General features: G+C 40.8%; 1 protein-coding gene and 1 pseudogene across 2 annotated transcripts; both read right to left on the reverse strand.

The window, feature by feature from the left end:
- Positions 1 to 334: 334 nt before the first annotated feature.
- LOC126797024 (senescence-specific cysteine protease SAG39-like) lies at positions 335 to 12,047 on the reverse strand (annotated as a pseudogene).
- A 699-nt stretch (positions 12,048 to 12,746) lies between these two features.
- LOC126801201 (bifunctional riboflavin kinase/FMN phosphatase-like) lies at positions 12,747 to 16,285 on the reverse strand. Of its 2 annotated transcripts, XM_050528672.1 has the most exons (10): positions 16,110 to 16,285; positions 15,842 to 16,031; positions 15,525 to 15,655; positions 14,639 to 14,708; positions 14,501 to 14,566; positions 14,161 to 14,315; positions 14,004 to 14,081; positions 13,562 to 13,698; positions 13,284 to 13,376; positions 12,747 to 13,064 (listed from the first exon to the last, which is right to left on the reverse strand). In XM_050528672.1, the coding sequence occupies exons 1-10, from the start codon at positions 16,195 to 16,197 to the stop codon at positions 12,909 to 12,911; spliced, it is 1,164 nt and encodes a 387-aa protein (XP_050384629.1). In that variant the 5' UTR covers positions 16,198 to 16,285; the 3' UTR covers positions 12,747 to 12,908. The 2 variants fall into 2 exon arrangements, with proteins under 2 accessions (XP_050384629.1, XP_050384630.1); XM_050528673.1 differs by lacking the exon at positions 12,747 to 13,064 and having other exon boundaries at positions 13,310 to 13,438.
- Positions 16,286 to 24,029: the final 7,744 nt, after the last annotated feature.

A 24,029-nucleotide genomic window follows, 5' to 3' on the forward strand; every position in this document is an offset into this window, starting at 1 on the left:
TAAAAAAAGACTCAAATTATAGGGCTTCGGTACGGTATTGGGAAACATTTACAGAAACCTCAGTAAAAGTTGCATAGGAACTATATCTCTTTGAGTGATATGCAAATTGCTTCTCCTCAAGGATAAATATAATTGTAGACAGAAAAGCTGGTTCATTGCATTCAAGTGATTCAACTAGACATAAAGGTTATTCATTTTTGTATTAATATACCTTGATGGTTTTCTTATTACAGGTATTGTATCTTTCACATATTACAAGCATATGTTCATGTACATATCATATAGGTTTACCTATAAACGCTTGTAGGTATGATTGATTTCATTTAATGATTTATCAGGCAGTGGGGTAAGAAGCTGCCATAGCAATGCCACAGAGACCTTCCTGTGCAGTAACATCTCTTTGCAGTCTTATGTAACCTTCTTCGCCCCATTCTTCGCCCCATGAGTTCTTCACCAACCAATACTTAGTTCCATCATCACTGATGTAACGACCCCAAAATTTCGAGCTTAAAAACTCAAAATTCTAAAGTCGTTAAACACCAAATAATCTCAAATAAATCGAAATCATTAAAACGTAACAGCGGATCACATCTGAGTTTAAAATATGACTCAGTCAAGCCGATTATTACAAACCCAAATGATAATTCAACATATAACAAATGGAATTGTATAATCCTCACAACAACCTCACAAATAAAATCACACCAAATCACACACAGAATCCACGCTGGAACCTCACCACGACTGGATGCGATCGACTTCGAGTCTTCGGAGTCGTCACTCAATCACCACTACTCAGCACCTGCGGAAGTATCCCCTACACCATTGAAATTGGTGCACCGGGATTGCAACACAAACCCGGTAAGCTTTACAGCTCGTATGAGTAAAATATTAAAATAACTCTCGTCTCATAAAAGACACAACTCCACATCAACACAGTATAATGAAAATCATGAGAAAACGAGCAACCCATCTGGTTACTCTAATACTTTCACAAAATGGTAACTAATGAGCGCTGGTACACATCCGTTACCCCTCACTTAGTATACCGCTGATGTTGGGTAACCACCCGCCACCCAACATCCAAAACAAGCTGAGTACCCATGAGCAGATAACCACCCGTTACCTCCATGCAGTACTATGGCAGACAGACTAGAGCTCTAACTGTATCGTAACTTTCGCCCGGCCAAAGGCTAGGTTCCGACTTGCCTCACATGTACAATAATCTCACATCATATTGTACCACACATCACGTCCGAAGACAAATCACAATATTTCACATTTTCCGTGATAAAATCACGTACAATAATCACACATCATATTGTACGTTTTTAAACTTTCATGATATATCCACAATAAAAATCATAACAGTATATTATATAGCAAACTATATATATTCGTACTTATTTACCATTTATACAATATATACATAGTCCACTATATCCTATACATGTCATATTTCATAAACACCTGAAAATTACGTACGATAATCTCACATCATATCGTACCATTTAAATCACACACATGCACAATTTTTCTGTCACCGAAATGACTATTTTTAATGAATTAATAACAGTACGTAATTTAATGAACTATATATATATATGTACTTATTACCATTATACTGTATATATGTAGTCCACAAAATTATATACATGTTGTAATTCATATGATAAACACACTTGTAAAAATGTTGAATCACCACGAGGGTAGATTCGTAATTCAGTGAGATTTTACTCACCTTATTGACTTGGGCGTAATTCCTCAATTTCCGATAATAAACCATTTCCTCAATTTAGCGATCACCTTAAAAAGAATAAGAAAAGAATTTAGAATCGTTTCGTAAACCTTTAAATGCCAAAACAGTAATAAACGGTTACTGTTCAGCAATTTTCGGTTTTACGAAATTACTGTTCACGGTTCACTATTCACGGTTACTGTGCAATCCTCAATTAATACGTACTTCTGTACGTATAAATACTATATACGTATTTCTGTACGTAATAATATTATATACGTATTTCTGTACGTATAAATATTAATACGTATTTCTGTACGTATAAATATTAATACGTATTTCTGTACGTATAAATATTAATACGTATTTCTGTACGTATAAATATTAATACGTATTTCTGTACGTATACGTACGATTTAAATGTAAATACAACTCAGTAAATAAAATTTACTAAATTACCCTTTTACAAATTACTTTTTACATTTACTGAAAGTAATTTATAATTACATTTACCGAAGGTAAAAATTAATTACATTTACCGTAGTAAATAAAATTTACTTTTACATTTACCATTACACAGTAAATTACCAAAATACCCTTCTTGTCGAAACTATTTACACCGCCGCAGGTGGCGGCGCGTGGGGCACACGCGCCACCCGCCGGCAGGCGGCGCGTGGGGCTCACTCGCCGACGCCACCACGGCGCGTGTTGCGCCACCGCCGTGCCCAAACTCTCCCCCTCCTCCTCCTCTACCTTCCTACGGTCTCCGATTACACCTAGGCCAATCCTAGCCTCCTCACGCGCCGCCCCTAGGCGGCGGTATCTCCCACCCTCCTTCACCCGATTTCCTTCCCCAATCTCTCCAATTCGAATCCCTAATCTCCCAATCCATCCAAAAACACCACAAAAACAACACAACCATGAATCTAACGTCTCCTTACCTAGCTCGGAGTCCAAAACCGTCGGGGACTCTTGGATCGGTGAAGAGCTTCGTGCTCCCTCTTCGTCGTGGCTCCTTGGCGGCGGACAGAGGCACGGCGTGCTTGAGGTGGTAGCAGGGACTGGCGGAGAGCACAGTTGCCGTTGGTGAGGAGAGGGAGGGTGCGAGGGAGAGAGAGAGAGATAGAGTTCGGATCGAGGGGGATGGAAGAGTGATCAGTGAGAGGGAGAGGAAGAGAACGATCGGTGAGGGAGAGGGAGAGCGATCGGTGAGGGAGAGGGAGAGCGATCGGTGAGGGAGAGGAAGAAAAAGTCGAGAGAGTGAGAGAGAAGGGAGAGCGGCGGGTTGAGAGAGAGAAGTGAGATGAGGGTTTCTGATTAAGGAAACCCTAATCCTATAATTACCTATTTATACTAGTTTCCAAATCGGAAACTAACTTCCGACGTTAATAACTTTTACCTCCGACGTCCGATTCGAACGCGTCACATATCCACAAACTCGTATCGACGAGCTCTACAACTTCCGTGAAGAACGTTTTCACAACCGAGCGACGAAATAAAAGTCGATAAATTCGTTCGGAAATCGTAACGTTTTCTTATTAAACGTTCTCGTTTAATAACATCGCAACCAAACACATTCATTCTAATTAAAATTCGACATTTTATGGAATTCGAATCAAACTAATATTGTTCGTAAAAAAATTGGGGTTATTACAATCTACCCCCCTTAAAGGAATTTCGTCCCGAAATTCAAGCTCACTCAACAAACAACTGTGGATATCTGGTCATCATATCTGACTCTAGCTCCCAAGATGCATCACCCTCATCATGGTGACTCCACAATACCTTGACTAGCTCCACGTCTTTCCTCCGAAGCTTCTTTGTAGATCTATCCAAAATACGAACCGGTTCGACAACAAATGTAGCATTTTCCTTCACCTCAATGGTGCTATGATCAATCACATGTGACTCATCTGGTACATACTTCCTCAGCATGGAAATGTGGAAGACGTTGTGTACACCTGACATGCTAGTAGGCAAGGCTAGTCGATAAGCTAGTTCGCCCACCTTCTCAAGTATCTCAAATGGCCCAACGTACCTCGGTGCCAACTTTCCTTTCTTGCCGAATCTCACTACACCTCTCATAGGTGAAACTTTTAAGAACACATGGTCACCAATCTCAAACTCCACATGTCTCCTCTTCAGGTCTGCATAGCTCTTCTGTCTACTCTGAGCGGTCCGGATTCTATCCCGAATGATCGAGATCTTCTCAGTGGTTTCCTGAACCACCTCTGGGCCCATCAGTGCCTCATCACCAACTTCGGCCCAACAGACCGGAGATCGACAGGGTCTACCATAAAGTGCCTCATACGGTGCCATGCCAATGCTAGAATGGTAGCTGTTGTTGTAGGCAAACTCAATCAAACTCAAATGATCTTCCCAGCTACCCTTGAAATCCAACACACATGCTCTCAACATGTCTTCCATCACCTGATTCACCCTCTCCGTCTGTCCATCCGTCTGAGGGTGAAAAGCTGTACTCATATCCAAGGTAGTGCCCATCGCCTTCTGCAAACCACCCCAGAACTTCGAAGTGAAACGTGCATCTCTATCGGAAACAATAGAAACTGGAGCACCATGGAGTCTCACTACCTCATCCACATATAGTTTCCCAAGCACGTCCACTGAGTACTTCATCGACACTGGGAGAAAATGAGCCGACTTCGTCAACCGATCGACAATCACCCATATGGCATCGTGACCCTTCTTCGATCTAGGCAACCCGGTCACAAAATCCATGGATATCTGCTCCCACTTCCAAAGAGGAATAGTCAGTGGTTTCAACATGCCAGCTGGTCGTTGATGTTCTGCTTTCACTTGCTGACATGTAAGGCACTTCGATACAAACTCTGCTACATCTTTCTTCATACCGTTCCACCAGAATTGTCTGCATAGGTCCTTGTACATCTTGGTGTTCCCTGGATGGACGGTATAGCGTGAACGATGTGCCGTACGAAGAACCTCCTCCCGAAGATCATCACAATCTGGGACACACAACCTTGCCCCAAACCTCAACCCTCCATCGGGTCCAACTCTCCACTCTGAAGGACACTCATCAAGCGTATCAACTACAAGATCCGCCAACTTAGCTCGTGAGTGTCTATCCTGCGCCTGACCATGTATGATCCTCGTGATCAATGTGGGTTGCACTGTGACACTACCAAGAAAGACCCTTGGTTCTCCTCCCGATGGTACCAAATCAAACTCGGATGCAGCTTCTAGCATGAACCATTCCTGGACCATAAGCGAAGCTACCACGCCTCTCGGTTTTCTGCTCAAGGCATCCGCCACCACATTTGCCTTCCCCGGGTGGTACTCTAATGTGAAGTCATAGTCCTTGAGGAGTTCCATCCACCTCCTCTGCCTCATATTCAGCTCCTTCTGTGAGAACAAGTACTTCAAACTCTTATGATCCGAAAAGAGTTGAAATTTCTCACCATACAAGTAATGTCTCCAAATCTTCAGGGCAAATACAACTGCCGCAAGCTCTAGGTCGTGTGTCGGATAATTCTTCTCATGAATCTTCAACTGTCTCGAGCCATATGCAACGACTCCTCCATGCTGCACCAACACACAACCCAAACCCTGGAGTGAAGCATCACTGTAAATGACATAGCCACCACCATTAGAGGGAATCGTCAACACTGGAGCTGTGGTCAGTCTAGTCTTTAGTTTGTTGAATGCTTCCTCACATGCACCCGTCCACACAAACGGAGTATCTTTCTTAGTCAACTTGGTCAATGAAGATGCGATACTAGAAAACCCCTCGATAAACCTCCTGTAGTAACCTGCCAACCCGAGGAAACTACGTATCTCTGTAGGGTTCTTTGGACGACTCCAATTCTTCACTGCCTCTACCTTTGCTGGATCCACTAGTACTCCATCTTTTGAGACAACATGACCAAGGAATTTGACCTCTTCTTTCCAGAACTCACACTTCTCTAGCTTGGCATACAGTCTCGCCTCTTTCAAGGTCTGCAACACTGTTCTCAGATGCACCACATGTTCTTCTTGTGTCTTGGAGTATATCAGAATGTCATCCACAAACACCACAACAAACTCATCCAAGTACGGGCTAAATACTTGGTTCATCAAACTCATAAAGACAGCTGGTGCATTCGTTAGACCAAATGGCATGACGACAAACTCATAATGTCCATACCGGGTCCTGAAGGCTGTCTTCGATATATCTTCTTCCTTCACTCTGAGTTGATGATAACCGGATCTCAAATCAATCTTAGAGAACACTGTGGCACCCTTGAGCTGATCGAACAAGTCATCAATCCTAGGTAATGGATACCTATTCTTGATGGTCACCTTGTTCAGTTCTCTGTAGTCCACACATAACCGCAGAGAACCATCTTTCTTCTTCACGAACAAAACAGGTGCTCCCCAAGGTGAAACACTAGGTCTAATGAACCCTTGGTCTAATAGCTCATCGATCTGCACCTTCAGCTCCTTAAGTTCATTCTGCCCCATTCTATATGGCGCCTTTGACACAGGTGCTGTACCGGGTACTACATCAATGCAGAAATCTACCACTCTTCGAGGAGGTAGCCCCGGTATCTCTTGGAACACTTCACCAAACTCCGATACTACCACAATGTCTGTGATAGTCACTTCCTGATCCACTGACTCCACATGTGCCAAAACTCCTGATCTCATGGCGTTGTCGGACTTGAGGCAACGATAACGAAACACTGGCTCTCCAGGTCTATGAAAGGACACTACCATGTCGAAACAATCAATCACAGCATGCTGTGGTCTCAACCAATCAATCCCCAAGATCACATCATAAGTGTGGTCCGGAATCACAATCAACGAAGCAGAGAACTCTCTACTCCCAATCAATATAGGACAAGCTTTGCAGATTGTCTCTAACTCAAGTGACACTCCAAGGGGTGAAGTGACACATAAGGCGTCCCCGAGAGGTGTAGGAATTAATCCTAGCATCTCCACTACCGAACTAGCAATGAATGAATGCGATGCTCCCGTATCAAACAACACTCTAGCAAGGTAGTCAAAAAGTGATAATGTACCTTCCACTCCTGTGTCTCGCTGACCCACTGTGAACACTCTAGCTTGGCCTGCTGGTAGCTGTCTCTGTGGCCGTTCCTGTCTACCCGGAAGTGGTCGGGTACAATCTCGAGCTATGTGCCCCACCTGCCCGCACCGGTGGCACCCTCCTCTCTTCGGTTTCGGACATGCTGAGGCGTAATGTCCCATCTCATTGCAGCCATAACACCTCACTGCTGCTAATGGTCTGACTGGTGCTGCCCTGATAGCTAAGGGTGGTACCCTTGTCGGGGCCTGATAGTGGGGTCTTGGCCTCTTCCATGACCTATCCTTCGGTCCTGAGTGCTCGCTGCCTGTATAGACTGCCTTGCCTTTCCCCTTCGCATCTCTGTTCCCCACATCACCTGCTCGAGTCTTCTCTGCTTGCTCCAAACTCATAGCACTCTCAAATATCTGCTCCCGTGAAGTCAGGCAAAGGACTGATATCATGGTCTTGTACTCTTGTTTCAGCCCACGTAGATACTTCTGAGCTAAAGCAGTCGCACCCATAGGCCTGACATACCGATACAGTTGCGAGAATCGAGCATCATACTCTCTAATGGTCATGTCTCCCTGCACCAATGCCAGAAACTCCAACTCTAAGTCCTCCTGTACTGAGGCTGGAAAATACTTCTCTTGGAATATGGTGGTGAAATCTCCCCATGTGAATGTAGACACATCCACAGTCTGTCTCATGCTCTTCCACCAATCTAGAGCATCACCCTTGAGAAAGAATGTAGCTATCTTTCTCTTCTCAATCTCTGTGCACTCCATCAACTCAAAATAAGCCTCCATACCCTCGATCCAATGGTCAGCTACCATGTGATCTAGTCCCCCATGAAATGTCGGAGCTGACAGTGCACTAATATCCTTGATCAGCTTCAACACTCGACCGTCATCTCTAACCGCAGGAGCTGGCTCATCCTGCTCCTCCTGCGGAGCAGCCTCCTCATAGAGGTTCTCCACGTTGCGGACTCGACCTGTGGCCCTACCTCGACCTCGGCCTACCTGCTCTACCTGTGGAGCAGCCTCCTCATAAAGGTTCTCCACGTTGCGGACTCGGCCTGTGGTCCTACCTCGACCTCGGCCTCTCGCCCGTCCTCGGCCCTTGTCACCGTTCATCACCTTCAAAAACAATACACTTAGTCAATACTCAAGAAATCTCGAACTCAGCCAAAACAGATCCAAAGATTATAAGTTGACATTCCAAAACAGATGAATCATCGAAGTATCATCACAATACTCCCTAGAGGACCAAACCGTGAGGTATGGCTCCTAACACTCTCGCGTACCCGACGACATATCAATACCGAGGAGCATGTGATGGGAGCCCGCCTGCAGTCGGATCATCGCTCCTGGATGGTATTGATAATCGCCAAATACGCATTTAGGCTCTGATACCAACTGTAACGACCCCAAAATTTCGAGCTTAAAAACTCAAAATTCTAAAGTCGTTAAACACCAAATAATCTCAAATAAATCGAAATCATTAAAACGTAACAGCGGATCACATCTGAGTTTAAAATATGACTCAGTCAAGCCGATTATTACAAACCCAAATGATAATTCAACATATAACAAATGGAATTGTATAATCCTCACAACAACCTCACAAATAAAATCACACCAAATCACACACAGAATCCACGCTGGAACCTCACCACGACTGGATGCGATCGACTTCAAGTCTTCGGAGTCGTCACTCAATCACCACTACTCAGCACCTGCGGAAGTATCCCCTACACCATTGAAATTGGTGCACCGGGATTGCAACACAAACCCGGTAAGCTTTACAGCTCGTATGAGTAAAATATTAAAATAACTCTCGTCTCATAAAAGACACAACTCCACATCAACACAGTATAATGAAAATCATGAGAAAACGAGCAACCCATCTGGTTACTCTAATACTTTCACAAAATGGTAACTAATGAGCGCTGGTACACATCCGTTACCCCTCACTTAGTATACCGCTGATGTTGGGTAACCACCCGCCACCCAACATCCAAAACAAGCTGAGTACCCATGAGCAGATAACCACCCGTTACCTCCATGCAGTACTATGGCAGACAGACTAGAGCTCTAACTGTATCGTAACTTTCGCCCGGCCAAAGGCTAGGTTCCGACTTGCCTCACATGTACAATAATCTCACATCATATTGTACCACACATCACGTCCGAAGACAAATCACAATATTTCACATTTTCCGTGATAAAATCACGTACAATAATCACACATCATATTGTACGTTTTTAAACTTTCATGATATATCCACAATAAAAATCATAACAGTATATTATATAGCAAACTATATATATTCGTACTTATTTACCATTTATACAATATATACATAGTCCACTATATCCTATACATGTCATATTTCATAAACACCTGAAAATTACGTACGATAATCTCACATCATATCGTACCATTTAAATCACACACATGCACAATTTTTCTGTCACCGAAATGACTATTTTTAATGAATTAATAACAGTACGTAATTTAATGAACTATATATATATATGTACTTATTACCATTATACTGTATATATGTAGTCCACAAAATTATATACATGTTGTAATTCATATGATAAACACACTTGTAAAAATGTTGAATCACCACGAGGGTAGATTCGTAATTCAGTGAGATTTTACTCACCTTATTGACTTGGGCGTAATTCCTCAATTTCCGATAATAAACCCTTTCCTCGATTTAGCGATCACCTTAAAAAGAATAAGAAAAGAATTTAGAATCGTTTCGTAAACCTTTAAATGCCAAAACAGTAATAAACGGTTACTGTTCAGCAATTTTCGGTTTTACGAAATTACTGTTCACGGTTCACTATTCACGGTTACTGTGCAATCCTCAATTAATACGTACTTCTGTACGTATAAATACTATATACGTATTTCTGTACGTAATAATATTTAATACGTATTTCTGTACGTATAAATATTAATACGTATTTCTGTACGTATAAATATTAATACGTATTTCTGTACGTATAAATATTAATACGTATTTCTGTACGTATAAATATTAATACGTATTTCTGTACGTATACGTACGATTTAAATGTAAATACAACTCAGTAAATAAAATTTACTAAATTACCCTTTTACAAATTACTTTTTACATTTACTGAAAGTAATTTATAATTACATTTACCGAAGGTAAAAATTAATTACATTTACCGTAGTAAATAAAATTTACTTTTACATTTACCATTACACAGTAAATTACCAAAATACCCTTCTTGTCTAAACTATTTACACCGCCGCAGGTGGCGGCGCGTGGGGCTCACTCGCCGACGCCACCGCCGTGCCCAAACTCTCCCCCTCCTCCTCCTCTACCTTCCTACGGTCTCCGATTACACCTAGGCCAATCCTAGCCTCCTCACGCGCCGCCCCTAGGCGGCGGTATCTCCCACCCTCCTTCACCCGATTTCCTTCCCCAATCTCTCCAATTCGAATCCCTAATCTCCCAATCCATCCAAAAACACCACAAAAACAACACAACCATGAATCTAACGTCTCCTTACCTAGCTCGGAGTCCAAAACCGTCGGGGACTCTTGGATCGGTGAAGAGCTTCGTGCTCCCTCTTCGTCGTGGCTCCTTGGCGGCGGACAGAGGCACGGCGTGCTTGAGGTGGTAGCAGGGACTGGCGGAGAGCACAGTTGCCGTTGGTGAGGAGAGGGAGGGTGCGAGGGAGAGAGAGAGAGATAGAGTTCGGATCGAGGGGGATGGAAGAGTGATCAGTGAGAGGGAGAGGAAGAGAACGATCGGTGAGGGAGAGGGAGAGCGATCGGTGAGGGAGAGGGAGAGCGATCGGTGAGGGAGAGGAAGAAAAAGTCGAGAGAGTGAGAGAGAAGGGAGAGCGGCGGGTTGAGAGAGAGAAGTGAGATGAGGGTTTCTGATTAAGGAAACCCTAATCCTATAATTACCTATTTATACTAGTTTCCAAATCGGAAACTAACTTCCGACGTTAATAACTTTTACCTCCGACGTCCGATTCGAACGCGTCACATATCCACAAACTCGTATCGACGAGCTCTACAACTTCCGTGAAGAACGTTTTCACAACCGAGCGACGAAATAAAAGTCGATAAATTCGTTCGGAAATCGTAACGTTTTCTTATTAAACGTTCTCGTTTAATAACATCGCAACCAAACACATTCATTCTAATTAAAATTCGACATTTTATGGAATTCGAATCAAACTAATATTGTTCGTAAAAAAATTGGGGTTATTACAACTGACACCATAACCAACAGCAGTAACACCATGGTCTAGGCTAGTTCCGCAGGTACCTGTGAAGACACCACTTTTATAGAACTGGAAATCAGATCCGCTAGCATCAATGGCAACAGAAATAGGTTGACTGGCAACAGCCTTACGTAGTGCACTTTCACTATTTGCAGGCACATCTTCGTGGCCAGTGATTGAAGCTGCATGGCTTGCTTCCTTCCGTGCATTGCATTTACCATCAACACCGGTGTAGGGGTAATTAGCCTCAGTAGTCAGTCCGTGATTTTTGTTAATGAACTGAAAGGCATCATCCATCAAGCCTCCCCCACACCCTTGGTCTTCACCATTGACATCACAGTCAACTAATTCTTGTTCAGACAAAGAAATCAATTTACCAGTTGTAAGTTGAGTGATTCCTTCCATGGCTGCCACTGCTGAGAAAGCCCAACAGCATCCTGTATACGTAAAAAATATTAGCATTTAAGGTGGAAACAATGTAAATTACAAAACGGGGAAGCAGAGCCTGATATGTAAAGCAAATTTAGCTAGAGGATTAATTGCATACCACATTGGCCTTGGTTCTTGATGGGAGTCACAGCTCCTTTTTGTCTCCAGTCCATAGTTGCTGGCACCGTAACATTTTCATATTTGAAAGAAATGGTCTTTGTGGAACTTTTATGCCCCTTAAATCGATTTCTTGAGGATGTGAACTCTTCATTTGTAAGGTCTGCAAATCGATTGACACTTAATTTGTATGATTTATTTGCTTGACCATTGGAAGATTCTATATAAGCTATATTTTCCTTGAATATTTGGAAGCGCTTCTCCTCAAATTCTCATCAATGTCAGTGTATACATGTCCATGGAGAGCCATCCATTGCTCGAATCTGCCATAAGTTAATGCATCTTGGAGACTGCGGGAAGTAACTTCAGAGGACCAAGCTCCCAACAAAAGGATAAATGTCAAACAGATACATCTGCAGTGATTGATGAATTCCATTGTAGGCTAGTATATGATCAAGTATAGATGATATAATGAGCAGGTATACAAAGAAATGGTAGAATGCTCAGTTTATATAGAGAAGAAAGGCCATTCTTTCTATGCTATCTCCATGCGCCAAAAGTTGCCCATAAATTGTTCTGATATGAGACATTTCCTTCTAACAGAAATTGTGCCCATAAAAGGTTCTGATATGAGACATCGGCTTCTAACAGAATTTGATGTCATGACAAGTTACTGGCCAAATCAAACTAAAATAATATCACTACCATTTGAGATGCTTCTTGGCTTTACCTATTCTCACGTTTAGTCTAGAAGACCAGATTAATCTTTTGGCATATATCTGAGAAAACAGTTATCTGTTTATCATATGCTATCTAAAAACTAACGTACAAGTACTATGACTCATCATTTCTAGATAAGAGAAAACTGATTGATGTACCTATTTGGCTCTTTCAAGTTAACCAGCATCGGAATTGTGGCCAATTTGAGAAATCAATGAAAAAAATTTGAACTTTTGTGACTAGTAAGAATTTTAACCCCGGGATACGAAAGGTTTGATTGGACTAGATATATGATGTTCTGTTAACTTTCGACTGATTTACTATGACAACTGGTAGCATTTACAAGACAGTACTGACTACTGAGTACTGACAAATGTTGGTTATTTTCAGAAGATTAACAACAATTGTTTTCAGCATCTATATGTTGGACAACAGAAAACAATGCTATGTATTGTACTGGAAAGAAGGCAAACATTTCACTTCCCCCTTTAAATCATTGCATTTTATTATCAAAGTTGTAATAGAGTACATTACTGTTTTTTTTCTCTTACTCGAGCAAAAGAAAAGGTCTGCGCTATCAGTAGTGTCCTAGCTCACTAGCCATGTTTTTGAGAGAAAAAGTATCTGGGTACAGAGGAACATATGCATGCTGACTAAATATGGGCAGATCCAAGGCAGCACTTGCAATAGTCTTGCATTCCTCAAGTGATTCTGAATCCAGAACTGAAACTTCCTGCAAACATGCACAGTATTGCTTCAATTACAGCTCTACAGATTCTTTTTCTTATAAACAATTGAAGGAATTTTAGAAGAAAATATTCTGGTCAAATTGTATTTAACAGCCAAGATGTGTTTACAAAATCGAATTAGAGGCAATATCTCTACAGACCAGTACATTGAAAAATGTCTTCTAATCAAATAATATCCTTACTATTATGTTGTTACTTGTTACCTTGCTATTCAGTCCACGGATATAGCCAACAAGCAGCACTTTCACTTTCTGGTTGGATATACAGCATTTGCCTTCATTAACGAGATGTAATTGCTGCACCAGAAAACCAAGTAAATTTAAGCAGACGAAGATGGATCATATCAGCTACATAACTTCTGGAGATAGAAAAACAGATTTACTTTATACATTGCCAAATGATTAGCTAAGTAATTTCGAAAAAACATGTTGCAAAAATAAGAAAACGTAAAACAAGTAACAAGGTAAGGTCGATTGCTCACAATCTTTTTCTTAGGAGAGCAGAAACTGTGATCCATTCCAATGCCAATGACTACCCTGTAGCTCTTCTTCATATCCACAACAGCCCACCCAAAATAAACTCCCCAAACTTGGTCAGGCAGAGCAGATTTTCCATCCTCTGATCATTTTAGTCTGCTCATTAAACTGAATGTATAGTTCCACAAATCTTAACCATAACACCACATGCACCCAGTCAAGTAAAATTCCTAATCATCCCTTAACACCTTGAGAAAAAAATACCCTATGCTATCTTAGAAGCATTAAAGGGAAGTTAAAAAAAATGTGATATGAATCTATAAAGTCACCAACAAAATGGGTCGATGTCACTGAAGTATATGCAAAAGCAATTTTTGTTCAATGAAGTGGCATATTGTAACCCAGAATCTAATTTTCTGAAGAAAAAAAAATTGATATTTCACCTACCTGTGTGTTCATTGACCACCCCATTAGCGTACATGCCACTAAAATGAATTGCTTCAATTGGCAATGCATTATCCACCCCTGCAACCAAATGACAGGCAAGTATGGGACAGGGAAGGAAAGGCACATGAACAAATCAATGAATTGAAGAGAGATATACAATCTTTAAAAGGAGGAAGGCCCCAATTCTCAGGTTGAAATTCCAAAAGAGAATGAAGCACAGTGTTTGCAAGTGCAGAACAACCAGCAGCTTCACCATGGGGTGGAACAGCCACTACTTCCATCCCTGCAGCATTGGCAGCTTTAACGCCAACCCTGTTGAAATGCATTGATAGGAAACACTTGTGACTAATATGAACTAAAGAAATGAAATGCTAGCAGCAGAAGCTGCATGAGTAACATCTTCACTTCTGTTAGTTCCGTACCCTACTTGGCTTAAGGACTATCCATAAAATTGAAACAAATTTTGTTCAGTGATACATGATAATCTCTATTCTTACATTGAGTCTTCGATCACAAGGCAGTGAACTGCATCTACATCCATTTGTCTTGCTGCCTCTTCACATCTGTAAACACTTTGATGAGCTCGATATATCTATTAAAAGGATATGAAAGCCTTTATTAAATTACTTCCTTACATATCTGGAGAGGGCTTGCCCGCTTTAACCTGGTCGCTACCAAGTATTACTGAAAACCATCCCTGCCAGCCTACATAAAGGAAGTAACAAATCACAACACATGAGAAATCACCAATCAGCCAATATATACAAAAAATTCTCAGCTGCGGACGTCCGTACAGTGCGGATTCGGCGATTCCGGCCACCGACCAGCACAGCCGCACTCCCCTCCTCCCGGCACTCCTGTCTGTGCCGGCCGGAGCTGCAGCGCCGACCTACGGTGGCCGGAATCTTGAAATCTCCGCAAGGTGACGATTACCAAATTGACTGAAATTTTGCAAAGATGATCTATACAATAATATATAGATGCTAAATGGTGGAGATGAGAAAATTCGATCGAAAAGTGGTGCAAAAATGGAAATCCGCACCAGAGAAAAATCCTATATATATATATATTCAGAAATGTGCGTGAGAATAAGGCCAAGCATAACTGCATAAGGTAGTTTAGAACAAAATGGGATTGGTGCAGAGAGAGGTCCATATAACTGTAAATTTTTACATTCTGAATTATTCTACCTTCTTGGCCTAAAGGAATCATGTATCAGCTTTTTACAAGAGACATAACAGTTCTTTGCAAAGCATATCAATAATAGTTCCTTTTGAAATGGGTTGACGGAGTGTGATCAAGATATCAGCTTCATAAGCTACCACCAAAAACTATATGAAGCAACTAACACAGAAAAGTAAGAAAAACGGCAGTATCAAACTATCCTCTCATTTCTCATGAAGTTTTTGCACTGATATGGTATTGATTGCCGTCAACAAAAATCTAAAAGTCTAACTATTGAGTTTATGACTTAATCTAAAATATCAACCTCACAAAGAAAGAGCAAAAGAAAGCGATAACCTTGATGGACAGAAATCTTTGCATTTATATATTCACGCAAGGAGTTCGAAGCAAGAGCAGTAGGTACTTTATGGTCATGGAGATGTTTGATGAGGCGGGTAGCACCAGGAAGAGCTTTCGCGTGCTTCCACCTAAAAGTACAGTGTACATTACATAAAAAGGCATAACTATATGCACATACAGTAAATCATATACACGAATTCTTATCAGTTATCATTTTATCACTATGCTGACAATTGATTTTTTTTTTTTAAAAAAAACCTCAATCTACACTAGTAACAGATATGTTTGCATTTATGTGAAAAGAGTGGGGTTACCTTTCTTGATACATGGGAATGATTTCTTCAATGAACTGATCAGGAGTCAATGGAAGATCATAGTCCTCAACAGTGGCAGTAGACGAGTCTTTGAGTGTCTTGCCAATCTCCCTCTTCTCTTCCCTTTCCTTATTCAAAGTCTTGCCATACTTGGCCAAGAACTCCTTGAAGACACTCCTTGTAGCCCGCTCTGAATCATAACAAAACATAGAAAATGAGAATGACCCACTACATCAAATGCAATGGGGGGATTGGTGAAATTTGAGACCTGTATCCAAAAGGGTCCCATCCAAATCGAGAATGACTGCCAAAATCTTGGGTTTTGGGGTGTCTGTGTTGCAGTCGCCGCAGCTCATTGTAACGGGTTGCCTCTCTGTCTGTGTAAGGATACGGAGTTGTTACCAATAGTGAGATCGAGAGAAAGAGAAAGTGGAGGAGGATTTAACTGGAACTGATTCTCATTTGTATTGTGTTGGGTGCAATTGCATTATATAGAACAACCATGTCGGGTGGTGTGACGAGGAAGATGAATGGCATTATTCTAAGGTGCTGTGGTAATAGCCGCATATGAATTTGATGTGAGAAAAGATATGCAAATTGAAGCGAGACAAATTCCCTCCCTCTATCTATTCTTTAACGTATCCAATGATTCGGCACTTGTTCAAATCTTTTGGTGTTTGCAGGACTTGTTCAGGAAGACCATGTAACAAACAAATAGTAAAACAGAACAAAAAACAGAAATGCTGAAGCATAATATTATAACATTAATATATTTTGTAATATCCAGTTACTCCTATCGGAGTGAGGGGTTAGGTTGGTATGTCGGTGTTTGGTCGTGTTGTGGGTGTCTCATGGTTATGGACTTATATATGGTGTTGTTTTCAAAGACTATTTTATAGTCAGTTAATTTTCATAGCTTCTTTTTTGATAAGAGTCTGAAGGCAGTTCTTATGCCGTTATTATTAATAAAACCGTAAAATGGACTTATATATGGTGTTGTTTTCAAAGACTATTTTATAGTCAGTTAATTTTCATAGCTTCTTTTTTGATAAGAGTCTGAAGGCAGTTCTTATGCCGTTATTATTAATAAAACCGTAAAATACAAGGGGATATTAAACGTAAAACCCATAATATAAGACCACCCTAAGACAATTTAAGGAGATCATACATAACTATGCATTCTAGCAAGAACCATTTAGCAAATAGTGCATCATTGACTACTTTATTTGCTTTATATAAAATATGGCGACATAACGGAAAGACAATGCTCATAGCGAGTCCTAATTTACTATGTCTATCTGCTTTCTTGTTATGCTCAAGCTTCATCTTGTCATTAAGAGACTGCAACCATTTGACAAAGCAAAGAATTCGCTACCTCATTAGAATAAACATAGCATGTCGAGTGCAACTACTAGGGCATAGCCCACACTTTCGTACCATAATAAGGTAATGAATTATTAAAAACAGACAACACAAAATAGATAAACAAAAAAAAATTGAACCTGGGGCTGAGCACAAAAATTGAGCTGAGCCCTTATTCCAACCCAAAAGTGGCCCACATGCCAGCTCTAAGCCCAGAGATCTAAGCCTTACTGGCTTTGGCTTCCCTCTCTCTCGGCCACCGGTTCTGGCTTGTCCCATCGTCGACATTGTGCCCCAGCCTCCGTCCAATGAATCCAGTCCTTGCGGCTAGCAGATCCAAACCATGTCGACGCTGCATTCAAATCCATACCAAATCTACCACCATTGCCGCCGCTCAATCGAGCCAGCCAACAGTGCGACTTGATTTGACGTCAGACCCCTCTTTCCCACCACCACACCATGACAGCAGCCTCGATCCACCCCCGCCACCGACCCCACCTCCCTCTAACCGCACAACCCGTCAACAACATTAAACCAACCCCTAATGTTAACCAAGCACGAGAAAGCCTCCACACAACAGACCTCCACCTCTGCGCCAGAGCCCAATGCACTACACAACTCTCATGTCTGGACGAAGCACTAGTGAACCAGCTAAGCCAGAGACCATCACCTTCACTGCTGTGCAACTAGACAGGCACACTAGGACAAAAAAATGTCTCTAGGGTTTAGAGCGCGTTCTCAGAATCTCAAATTCGAGCTCGGTTGATTCTTATTAGTATAGAAGAAGTCCATTATCTTTACAAATAATAGAAAAAATATATTCTAAATCTAATAAATTATCAGATTTTTTTAATGTCTTTGTTTTTTCCAAAGAAAATTAATAGAAACAACAAAAATGCTAAAGACCCCAAAATATTATACAAAAAGGCTATACAAAACATGCCACATCATTTCCTACATGTATTTCAATTCTATCTAAAATCATAATTTATTTTTGTCCAAATTAAAACTGCAAAATTTTAGTTTTACTTAGCATCGTTCACAGATCTCTATCTTTAGTTTAGGAGTAGGGATTGAATTATATACACATATCCAATAGTTATGCTCTTTAATTGAAAAAACAACAAGAGGTGTGAATTAATTAGAGACTCCAAATCCGATTGAAAACTGGGGTACATCTCTTTAGGTTTTGCACCTAGCACATCCAAAGCCTCAATAGCATATATAATTCTTTCATGAATCTTAGATTCCAAAGACAAACAATATGCGTATTTACAAATCTTAGTTGAAGTTTTCATGCAATTTCAGGATTGTACAGTTCATGAATCATGACAGAAAACTAGTATTCATGGGGTTAGAGGATTAGGGTTTTCATCTATATATTTTTTTCCTAAAAAATCGTCTTCTGAATTTAATTTAAACCGCCTCATTAGTATAGATGAAAGTGTTGAGATGACCTTGTCGAACCAAATGTCACCCTCAAGTATAAGGGCCAAGTTATAGTGTAGTGAGATTGTGAGTAGGGGATGTCGTACCAAAGAGATTGGAAAACTCTCTCTAGCTAGGAAAACCTAAGGGATGCTAGAAGAATATGTAAATGTACAAGTCACAAACCAAGGCTTACAAGTGAACCTAAATTCATGGTGGATATGTGCAAGATGATGTAGTGGTTCAATTTTTTTTTGGAGGTAGGAGTTACTTCTAAAAACTAAGTGACTACTTGAAATGTAAACTAGGCTATGCTAAACTAGATGTGATGAAATAAATGAGAGTTAGGACTTAAGGTTTCCACCTCTAGCTTCTCTTGTGAACAATGATGCTTCTAAAGTAAATGATATCACTCTAACTAGACAGTTTCTCTACTTATATCCCTCTCGGGAATGACAATGGACAATCTTCTTTGTTGGTATTAAGCAACATCTCTCGGGTGTAGTACTTAACTACTTATGTCGTGCATGTCAATCCGGCTAGGTATCTAATGCATTACCCTAAGTGCATAAAGTTTGAAAATGAAGATCTCCAAATAATTGTTGTTCACAACTCTAATATACACATATGATATGCTATCATGCTTCAAACAACTAAGGTTAATTAAGCTCTTATCATTCATCATGTCACGACCCCGAAATTTCAAGTATGAAACTCGAATCTCGAAGTCATGAAAAACTCTAAACAATCTCAATAAATCGAAATCATTTTAATGTCACAGCAGATCATTACTGAGTTCATTGTATAACTAAGTTAAATTGGTTATTACAAACCAAATTTATAATTCATGCATTATATCAAATGGAAATATAAAAATCATCTCAATCCTCACCACAAGATAAAATAAAACAACTTCAAAGTCTTCAGTGTTGTCCATCAATTCCGCTAATCCACACCTGCGGAATTATCCCCTACACCATCGAATAGGTGCACTGGGATTGTAAACACAAACCCGGTAAGCTTTGCAGCTCGTATGAGTAAAACAACAATATAACTCGCATAAAGATATATATGAAAATACATAAAACATCAATCATAAATGCACTCAAGAGTCATTGGACGACCCATCTGGTTGTCCAATATTAACTGAAAAAATATATACTCATGAGAAATCGGGCAACCCCTCTGTTTACCCAAATGCATTTATAATATGGGTACTCATGAGCACTGGTACACCTCTGTTACCCTTCATGTTAGTACACCGCCCGACATTGGGCAACCTCTCGCCACTCAATATCCAAAAATATGGGTACTCATGAGCGCTGGCACACCTCTGTTACCTCTCATGTTAGTACCCCGACAGACATACTAGAGCTCTAACTGAATCGTAACTGTCGCCCGGCCAAGGCTAGGTTCCGACATGCCAAAACGTCCGAAGACAGGTCCACAGACCACAAAAATTATTTAACATAACTCAAGTTAAAACCACGTACAAACAATCATCACATGATATTGTACAAATCAAATCGACATGCTCAAATAAATAATTATCAACGCTAAAATGAACTCATTCGCAAACGAAAATTATGACAGTATATAATATAGCAAACTATATATATGTACCTATTTTACCAATTATACACATACACAATCCACTATATCATATACATATCATAGTTCATTCTTTTTAATTAAGCGTAATCATGAATCTCCGCAAGGGTAGATTCGTCACTGTGAAATTTTTACTCACCTTATATCCTGAGCGTAATTTCCACGATTCCGAAATTGAATCATTTACTTGTTGTGTCGATCACCTAGAATAGATAAGAAGTGGATTCAGGATCTACACATTTCACATGTGCCAAGACTCATGTTCTCATGGCATTATCTGACTTGAGGCAATGATAACGAAAAACTGGTTCTCCAAGACTATGGAAAAACACTACCATATCAAAGCAATTGATCAATGCGTGTTGCGGCCTCAACCAATCAATTCCTAGGATCACATCAAAGAAGCAGAGAATTCTCTACCTCTAATCACAATAGGACAAGCCTTGCAAATTGTCTCCAGTTCGAGAGACACTCCAAGAGGTGAAGTGACACATAAAGAGTTTCCAAGAGGTGTACGAAACAATTCTAACATCTCCACTACCGAACTAGCAATCAAAGAATATGATGCTCCTGTATCAAACAGTACTCTAGCAAGGTAGTAAAAAATAGATAAGGTACATTCCACTCTTGTGTCTTGCTGACCCACTGCAAACACTCTAGCTTGGCCCGCAGGTAACTGTCTCTGCTGATGTTCATATCTACCCTGCTGAGGTCGGGTGCAGTCTCTAGCCATATGTTCCACTAGCCCACATTTAAAGCAGCCTGTCTTCCTCGATTTTGAACAAGTTGTAGGGTAGTGACCCATTTCGTTGCAAACAAAACACCTTACTGATGCTAACTGTCTAATAGATGCAATCCTAACAGATGGAGATGCCGCCTTAGCTGGAGTCTGGTAATAGGTCTCCGGCCTCTTCTAAGATCCACCTTTCGGTCCCGCATACCCGCTGCATGAACTGACTGCCTTCCCTTTTCCTCGACTATCGCTAACTTCCACATCTCCTCCGCGAGTCTTATTCGCTTGTTCCAAATTCAGGGCACTCTCATACATCAGCTCCTTGGTAGACAGACAAAGTGCTTATGGTCTTTTACTCTTGCTTAAGTCCTTGTAGAAATTTATAGGCTAAGGAGGTCGCACCCATTGGCCTGAAAAACCGATACAACTATGCAAAACATGCATCATACTCCCTGACGGCCATATCTCCATGTACTAGATTAAGGAACACAAGTTCTAATTCTTCCTGCACTGTAGTTGGGAAGTACTTTTCTCGAAAGAGTGCCACAAAACCCTCCCAAGTCAGAGTGGACACATCCACAGTCCGTCTTGTACTCTTCCACCAATCCATAACATCATCCTTTAAGAAGAATGTGGCTATCATCCTCTTCTCGATGTCCGAGCACATCACCATCTCAAAGTAGGCTTCCATACTCTTGATCCAATGATCCGCCACCATATGATCCAGGCCCCAATGAAATGATGGCACTGACAGACTACTGATGTCTTTGATCAGCTTTAGAACACGACCCTCGTCTCTAATAACAGCCTCAGGGTTAACCTGTTCGACCTGTGGCGCCACCTCCTCATAGAGGTTCTCCACATTGCGGACTCGGCCTCCAACCCTCGCTCGGCCTCGGCGTCGGCTTCTTGCCCGTCCTCGACCTTGTGCACGGCCATTCTCCAGATTCATCACCTTGAAACATTTAAATATTTAGTCAATACATGTAAAATTTTGAACCCGAATAAAATAGATCTAACATATATTAACTAAGATATTTAGAGTGAAGCTGAATCATCGAAGTATTATCACCCCACTTCAATTTAGAGGACAAAACCTGAAGGTGTGGCTCCTAACACTCTTGCGTACCCAACGAAATATCAATACTGAAGAGCAAGTGATAGGGGTCTGCTGCAGTCAGGCCATCGCACTTGGATGATATTGATAGATTATCAAATACGCAACCTACGCTCTGATACCAACTGTCACGACCCCGAAATTTCAAGTGAAAGAACACTTAATCGAAGCTATGAAAAACTCTAAAACAATCTCAATTAGTTTGAAATCATCTTATAGTTACAGCGGATCGAAATGAGTTCAAATTACGACTCAATCGATTTGATTATTTCAAAACCAATTTATAATTCAAATCTTATAACAAATGGAAATGCAAAAATCCGCTCAATCCCCACTACAAATCGAATAATCAAACTTCGACAATCTTCAATGAAAGCCCTCCAATTCTGCTAATCCGCACCTGCAAAACTATCCCCTACACCATCTAATAGATGCACCGGGATTATAAACACCAACCCGGTAAGCTTTGCAACTCGTATGAGTAAATCAACAGTATAACACATATAGTAAACAAAAGAAGATACAAATGAAATTTAAATATAAATGCACTATAAGACACATGACGACCCATCTGGATGTTCAATAATATCTGTAAATATGTGTACTCATGAGACATTAGGTAACCATTTGTTTACCCAAATTACATTTATAATACGGGTACTTATGAGACCCAGGTACTCATCTGTTACCCCTCATGCAGTACGCCGTCCGATAGTAGGCATTCCATCTGTCACCCAATATCACAAAAATATGGGTACTCATGAGACCCATGTAACCCATCTATTACCCCTCATGCAGTACACCAACAGACAGATTAGAGCTCTAACTGAATCATAACTGTCACCCGGCCAAGGCTTGGTTCCGATACTGCCAACACGTCCGAAGACAGAAAAACATTTTAACATCACTCAAAGTTAAAACCACGTACAATACAATCCTCACATGTTATCGTACAACAACCAAGCGACTCTTGTTCAAATAAAATAAATATTGGTGCTATAATAAAACTCATTTGGAAATAAGACTGTGACAGTATTTGATATAGCAACCCATATATATGTATTGTATTTACCATTTATACACATACACGACCCACTATATCTTATACATGTCATAGTTCGGTCTTTTAAATAACACGTAAATATGAATCACCGCCAAGTTTAGATTCGTCATAGTGAGATTTACTCATCTTATTTTCCTGAGCGTAATTTCCACAATACCGAAAGTAAATCCTTCACTTGTTTTGTCGATCACCTAGTTGTATAATAAAGTGATTAGAAACGTTACGTAAAACCTCGGATGCCGAACTAGCACTATTGTTTACTGTTCAGCAAATTACGGTTTTTACGTAATTAATGTTCACGTCAATACTGTTTATGTACATACTGTTTACGTAAATACTAATCACTGATTTGCTATTTAGAAATTACTTTTACAATTTACTGTACATAAATTACTTTTATATTTTTACTGTACAGAAATTACTTTGTACAAAAAAATTATTGTTCATAATTATTGTTCACGCGCCGCCGTACGTAGCAGCGCGTGAGGCTCACGCACCACCCTCCGAAAGCCGCGCCACCCACAGTGGCAACGCGTGGGGCTCACGCGCCACCTCGAAACCCGTGCGTGGCTTGCCCACCGAGGTTCAAAACTCTCCCCTCTCGTCTCCTCCTCCCTTCCACGACCTAATGCCGTCTTCCTGCACTTCCAAAACCTCCCACGCGCCGCCACCGATGACGACACGCGCCCCTCCAACACCTTCACCCAAACTCAACAAAATCACAAACATTCAACATGAAAGATGAAGAACATAAAGAGGAGATCACAACCGTACCTTCCTTGCAACCCAGAACGTGGCCGGAAAGTCGCATGAAAGTTTCCGAAATCCCAAGCTCTCCTCCGATGTTAAAACCTCTGATTTGAGCTCCAATTTG

Source organism: Argentina anserina, chromosome 6, assembly GCF_933775445.1.
Source record: "Argentina anserina chromosome 6, drPotAnse1.1, whole genome shotgun sequence".
In the NCBI taxonomy this organism is placed as follows: Eukaryota; Viridiplantae; Streptophyta; class Magnoliopsida; order Rosales; family Rosaceae; genus Argentina; species Argentina anserina.